At 37.9% G+C, this 6,582-nt stretch overlaps 1 protein-coding gene across 2 annotated transcripts; it reads right to left on the reverse strand.

Annotated features, from left to right (window-relative positions):
* Positions 1–356: 356 nt before the first annotated feature.
* NDUFAF1 (NADH:ubiquinone oxidoreductase complex assembly factor 1) lies at positions 357–5,688 on the reverse strand. 2 transcript variants are annotated; one of them, XM_079307992.1, is made up of 4 exons: positions 5,079–5,687; positions 3,142–3,327; positions 1,924–1,998; positions 357–756 (listed from the first exon to the last, which is right to left on the reverse strand). In XM_079307992.1, the coding sequence occupies exons 1-4, from the start codon at positions 5,577–5,579 to the stop codon at positions 616–618; spliced, it is 903 nt and encodes a 300-aa protein (XP_079164118.1). In that variant the 5' UTR covers positions 5,580–5,687; the 3' UTR covers positions 357–615. The 2 variants fall into 2 exon arrangements, with proteins under 2 accessions (XP_079164118.1, XP_079164119.1); XM_079307993.1 differs by lacking the exon at positions 1,924–1,998 and having other exon boundaries at positions 474–756; positions 5,079–5,688.
* Positions 5,689–6,582: the final 894 nt, after the last annotated feature.

The following is a 6,582-nucleotide window of genomic DNA, read 5'->3' on the forward strand; positions in this document are numbered from 1 at the left end:
CCCTCCTTTGGAGCACTACTTCTTTCCAACAACCTTGGCTCTGCAACAGTGTAGGATTATTCTCAACAGCTCTAAAGGAAAAGTCAAGCCTGCTGCATAGCTCTTGTTTCCTTCTTGGCAGTGGCAGCCTTTTCTTTTTTTAGCTATCTAAAAGAGCCAAAGCTAAAGGTTGAAATACTTCTGCCTTTTCTCCTTCTGGTGCTACTCTTAGTAAATTGCAGTAGCTCGGTCGTACTTAAGCACTAGTCCTCAGAGTATTAATTCTCATAGCTTTTTCAATTTTAAAGTTGAAGATGTGTTTTACAACTGTCAACAAACCACATAACATAGAAAATGAAGGAGCTGGACAAAAAAAGAACAAACTCATGAAATACTTTATTTCAGTAAAGGTCAAGACAGAAGCCAAAACTTACCCAGGGAAGAGCTACTACTGCAGTCCATCCAATCTTCAGGATTCTTTATTTGGGAGTTTAAAGATGGCAGTGGTGTCACACTTAATGCATTTATCTCTAATGTTTACATAGGCTCTTCAAATTGTTAAAAGCCCTATTAAGAAGTATTTCATAAAAATAAACCAAATATCTGAAGAATTTTCCAAAGGACACCAGTCCAAACTTAGACTGGAGTGTTCTTGTCATAAGTTTCATAGGCAAACTCTTCTCTATGAGCTCTGTCATTTAGCAGACCAATAAAATCGATCTCCAGCTGGAATGGGCCATCTACTTTATCTCCAATGGTGAATCCAAGGGTTCTAACCTAATTTAAAGACACATATTTATAACATTACAATCAAACTCAGTTGTATCTCCTACTTTTGTATTTTATGCAGTTATCCCAGCCATCCTCTTCACTACCCCATTTCCAATACAGACCCCAGTGGGAAATGACTCCACATTTGCCTTTCTACCATTGTGCTAAGAAACCCTTCATTTTAAAATGGCCCAAGCCTAAAGCAAGTTACTTTTATCCTTCATGGTTTGTGTACAGCCACTTTCATCACAATTAGGTTTCTAAACATGTTCTTAAAAAATCACAATTATTTTATGAATAGGAAAAACAAAGATGTAATTAAGGATGGAAGGGATCATTCTAGATCAAGTGATACGCCATCTGCTTTGTGAAAATGCCAAACCAGACATTTTAGAACCTAATTTTAAGCTGGCATGAAACTTAATTACTGAATTTAATAGTAAGACAAGGTTCTTAGCTACTGTTTTCCAATTAGAATAAAGTTCTCAAGTATAAGAACAAATCTGCATCTTGCCCAAATGTTGCCTCAGCTCTCTCTGCTCTGAAAAATCTACTCCTTTGCAAGCCTTAGATACACTGACTATTTCCTGCCTTTTTTATTTCTATTTAACAATTATTTTCTGCCTTTCCAGATTCCTAGATAAATATACACTAGTATCACAAGGGCCATTCATTTAAGAGTTGGACTTGACGGTCCCTGTGGTCCCTTCCAACTATAAATATTCTGTGTGTGACCAAGATATTTTCTTAGGATTTCTTAAACTACCTTTGCACCGCTTCCCTGATTTTTGGCTTTCTTTAAAATACATCTGTAGAATTACACTGCAAGTACATAATTTTTACTGTCAAATGCTACACATCAAAAAACCTTTAACAAAGCTTCAGTGGAGGATACTTAGATCAAGTCCTGATTTATCCCTTTAACTCCTAGTAAATATTTTTAAATACCCCATATACAACTTTATATTTTCATTTACCACACAAGAGAATAAGTGCCTTGTAACATGAAGTGGCCCTTCAATTTCAAATTCACAAACATTAGAGAATTAGTAAGTTATCTATATCAGTCCAATATCATCTTGAAGGAAATTCTGAATTTCTTACAGAGCAAATGTGTGTTCCTTATACTGCCTTTTCAAATGAAATTTCAAATAAAGCCTCCAGAAAACTTGCCTTGTCTAACCAGACAGGATGCTGGTTATCCTGGACTCTTCCCCGACTGGAGAGAAAGAATTTGGAGAATGGAATCTGACATAAACAAAACAAAATCAGACTTTAGTGTCACCCACATATAAAAGAGAAACTTAGGGAAAAGAAAATAACGTGTTAGTAAAGTAGCACTCAGCTATATCTGGTACTGGCATTAGTTGGGTACATAAAAGCAGCACAAAGAAATGTGCCATATTAACCCTTTCAGCTGGCCACGCACAGCCAGCTGCAGGCCCATCCTGTCCTGTGGTGGCTGTAGCCATCACACAGGAGCACTGCCCTGTCAGGACACAATGAAAGGCTGCAGCACAGAAGGTGGCTATTTACATTGGGTATCTCCTTCCAATAACATAAAAATATAAACCAAAAATTACTGCAAAGTCTAGCATGGGTACATACCAACAGCTTGTCTGCACCACACTGTGCATTTCACAGTGCAAACTTTGTACTCTGCCATCAGTATCTCTAGCAAAGCACTTCAGGATAATGGAAAAATTCCTCTGAAAGTAGTGGGAGCAAGAAAGCAGGGCAGGCTGGTGGCTGGTGAGGGCAAGAGGAAAACATCCAAGCCAGCAATAACACTCTTTATTCCCACGTGATTGGACAATGGTGTCACGGAGCACTCAACACCAATTCATAGGGATGTGCAAACCTCCCTACCATTGTCATCAGACAATTACAAAAGGTCTCCAAGTTGAACCAGAAAAGAGCCACAACTCACACTTCTTAAAAATATTATTTTGTGTCAGATCAAGGGTCACAAACGACAAAACCCCAACTCTTGAGTCAGTCAGACTCCAGAGAGGCTGTAAGTTAAGCAAATGCTGTTGCACGGAACAAATCCTACATCAGCCTACACCCACCTGTATTACAGATAAAATGGCTATCACAGAAAAAATTCCAAGCAATACCTGCTAAATTTCAATTGCTGTATCTATCCTATTACTCCAGTAGGAGCCAACAGAGCATTCAGAGGAACCATGTGGTGGATCAATTCTTCAATACAATTGAAACAGTGTGCCCTCCTCCATCCAGTTTTGGGAGCTCCCAAGCCAAAGGCACATGTCTATTGTATAATGAAAATGTCAAGTGGACAGCAATATAAACAAACTGTGAATGTTGACAGAATTCCCTTCCCATGTTTTGGCCAGTCTCATTAGTTTGAAAGATTCATTAGCTTACCTGTATCTCCTCCCAGTATGGGCCTCCTCGGGTGAACATGAAGTAGCTGTAGAGGTCATCCTTTTGATGAGAGAAGTAAGGGTCTGTATAAATGTTTACCATCCAAGGTCTGCCATCACCACGGACACGTAAATAAAGACTGTTGAAGTTTGACCAGTCATAAAACTTCTTCCTGTTAAAAGATCCCTACAAATTATTGATAAATATAATTATGTCAGATAGTATTTACTGTAACACAGTGGGCACAGCTACTCTGTCATCACCCTGGCTACTGAGCTCACTGACTTTCCTTCAGCACCATTTTAGAGACCACAAATCGCAATATTGACACTCTGAGGACTCACGTTTTCATCATAGGCCACAATCTTGTAACTATCAGAAATGAGACCTCCTTCCTAGGACTGAATTCCCTACCAGCCAAGTACATAAATGCTAAAGTGATAGATCAGCACTTCTGTAGTTCACTAAATTTGATATTCTGTGTTCTAGGTAATATTCTAGGATATTCTAGTTCTAGGTAATTCAGAAGTGATAACAGGAAACTGAAGCAGTAAAATAATCTACCCCTTTGTTAACTTTCTAATTAAAAGACTAATGAACACTGGCATCATTTAACGATTTCCAACTTTTTTTCATTAACTGTGGAAAATAATAAGATTACAAGCATGTCTAATTCTTTAATGCATTTTTTTCCAAAGATCTGAAAAATCCTGATATTGTCATTTGTATGATGGCATATTCAAGAGTCCTCAGAGAGCTACACTGAGGTCACTTGGAGCAATGAGTAACAGGGTTACTCTTGGCCAGAATTGCCAAGAAGTTAAAATTAACACCAAAATTCTTATTTTCCCTTTTATTTTACAGCACTACTATGGTTACCTATCAGCTATTGTTCTACCGACTCATCTTGAAGACAACAGAATAAGTAGATTATGAATATATAAATATAAGGCATGTAGCTACTTGACTTGATGGTTTTTACACTTTTGACCTTTCTACTTAAATAAAGATGGACTGATACACTACACTACTTCAGAATTAGGAGGTGAAAGTGTGAGTCACACTTGCACAAGTCAGTAGCAGCCTTGAGAGTTTAACTCAGGCAAGACTTCACCTGCTGTTCCACTCATCTGATCCAATGTCACCATTTTAATCAGTGTTCATATGTCTCTCATTTACCCATTGATTTTGCTTACTCATATTCTCTGCTCCCCATGATTCTGGCGCAGAAATTATTTCACCTGAGTACTTGTGCCAAGACACAAACAGGAGAAACATTAAATATTTAAGAATTTTATTCAGTGTGTGAAAATGTTCCTTTGCTTTTAAAGGTGCTTAGAAATAAGGGATGAAACAAGCTGTATCCATAATAAGCACACCCACTTCTGGTTCTACTTTGCTCAATTCTGAGCTATCAAAGATTTGTGTCTTGCTTTTTCTGATGTACAGTAGGAGGCAGACCTTTTAAAAAGTACATTTCAAAGTATTGTTTTCTGCTGTCATGAGAAAATTAGTTCATTCATCCTAGCCAAGTCTGATGAACAGACCAAGTTAAAGCACAGAAAATTTCTACTTATGACACATTCAATTCACTTCAAATTTAGAAAAATGTCTATTCTAATCCTACCAATTTTGGATATAAAGATTCATTCCAGATCCTTCATTTGTAAGGATGCTGCAAACAGATCTATCCATTGTACATTAAGTAAATGATCAAATATGTATTACTCCTTTTCAAAGAAAGGAAAACAAAATCAAAGAAAAAAATTTCAGTTCCTTCCAGGTCAAAGCAGGCACAGCAACAATTACATCTCTGAGAGAAAATGTAGTCCTAAAAGTGATTAGCAGTAAAGACCAGGCCACCTGCTGTCACTGGGATTCCACAAACACTCTCAGACTTAGTAACAGAAGCTGTGCAAACATGGACCTGTACTTACCACTGCTGGTTTGCATCTCATACTGCAATATCCACTGTATTTTGTCTCCCCATCACGAGGTACTTCTGTATTGAGGGTTCCATACAGCAGAGCAGCCTGGTTATTCCTGCCCAACTTGATGTAAACTTTACTTTTCCCTCCAATCTCCACATCAGAGGAAACAACCCATTTATTTAAATCTTCTTGGCTCCTAAATTGCCACAACACCCGTGTTTGTTCCAAATGTTGATTTACAGAATGGCTTCCAGGTCCTTTTAAGTAATCTTGGGTTTCCTTCTTCAGCAAGCTTAGCTGAGTCTTTAGGTGATCAATGCCCTTCTTAAAGCTGAAATCAACATTCTCCCAAGATGGTTTTTTCTCAGGCTCTGCCCCTGGCCTCCTGTAGCTGCTGTACAATTTTGAATTGCTGAGGAGAGGTCCAAGTAAGGAGAGCAAAACTTTGTGCCTGCAGCATCCACCGTGGAAGGAAGCACCGTTCAGCAGGATCTCAGCCAGAGCCATACTGGAAACTTGAAGAATTCACATCCAGTAAGGCAATTAATGGATTGAAAGTTAATTTAACAACATTCAGAGCTATCTTACTGTAGCTAATCTTCACCCTTTAATGAAAAAGAAAAAAGGTTACAAAAATTATATATGAGATACTTGTGAACATAACTTTTATAACTGATATTAGCTAGAAATACAAGTCATTGGAAAACAAAATGAAAAACATCCAGAATGACACTTCCCTAGAGCTCAAATTTACTTATTGACTTCCACCCCATGCTTTCCCCTCTCCCCATAGTGGGAAATCCCCATGCAGATAAGAAAACCCAAGTTTCTATTTCAAATAAAAATGAAAATAGAAAAGAACGTCCATTTCTCTTCTTCCCTTCCACTGTAAATAAGTTTAGGAGTTAACACCAGCAAAAACAAGATGACACCCATATAACTGAAAAATTTTATTCCCTGCATGAAAATCAAATTCACCACAGGCAGATGCTGGTGCCACACAGACAAAAATGACAATTTCATCTGACACAGATGACCAAACTTTTCAAATAGGAAGTCCTACAGCAGCTATACCACATTCCTCTTCCAAGGCATCCTCAATATACCAGCTTTAGGATTACAGATATTTGCAAAAACCAAAATGTTTAACATTCAAGACTGCAATTCAATAGGGTTTTTTAGGAAAATTGCTCAATGCTCTGTACGGAAGTTATCTTCTCCGACCTGTAAAATTAGACAGGGTTGTTTTTGTTGGTTTTTTTTTTGTGCCACATCGTCACATGCATTCAACTTCTCTGAGCTTTTAAGAATGGAGTCAGCCATCCCACTCATATCCTCTATATGTCACTCACCTTCCTTTACCCACTGTAAAATTTACTACTGTTATTCTCACATTCTAATTAAGTTTTGTCTAAAACTACACTGAATAAATTCACATTTTGCTTTATAGTGCACTTCACACGATCGGAGGCAAGCTGGCGATCAAGAAACCCTGTATCCTCATTGCTTG

The sequence above is a fragment of the Erithacus rubecula genome (genome assembly GCF_903797595.1).
Source record: "Erithacus rubecula genome assembly, chromosome: 6".
NCBI lineage: Eukaryota > Metazoa > Chordata > Aves > Passeriformes > Muscicapidae > Erithacus > Erithacus rubecula.

Excerpts from the sequence above, each read along its gene's own strand:
- NDUFAF1 (XM_079307992.1), bottom strand. The coding sequence starts at position 5,579 with ATGGCTCTGGCTGAGATCCTGCTGAACGGTGCTTCCTTCCACGGTGGA. Across the intron at positions 3,328-5,078 it reads TGAGATGCAAACCAGCAGTG|GGATCTTTTAACAGGAAGAA; the intron begins GTAAGTACAGGT and ends AATAATTTGTAG. Across the intron at positions 1,999-3,141 it reads CATACTGGGAGGAGATACAG|ATTCCATTCTCCAAATTCTT; the intron begins GTAAGCTAATGA and ends TGTTTATGTCAG.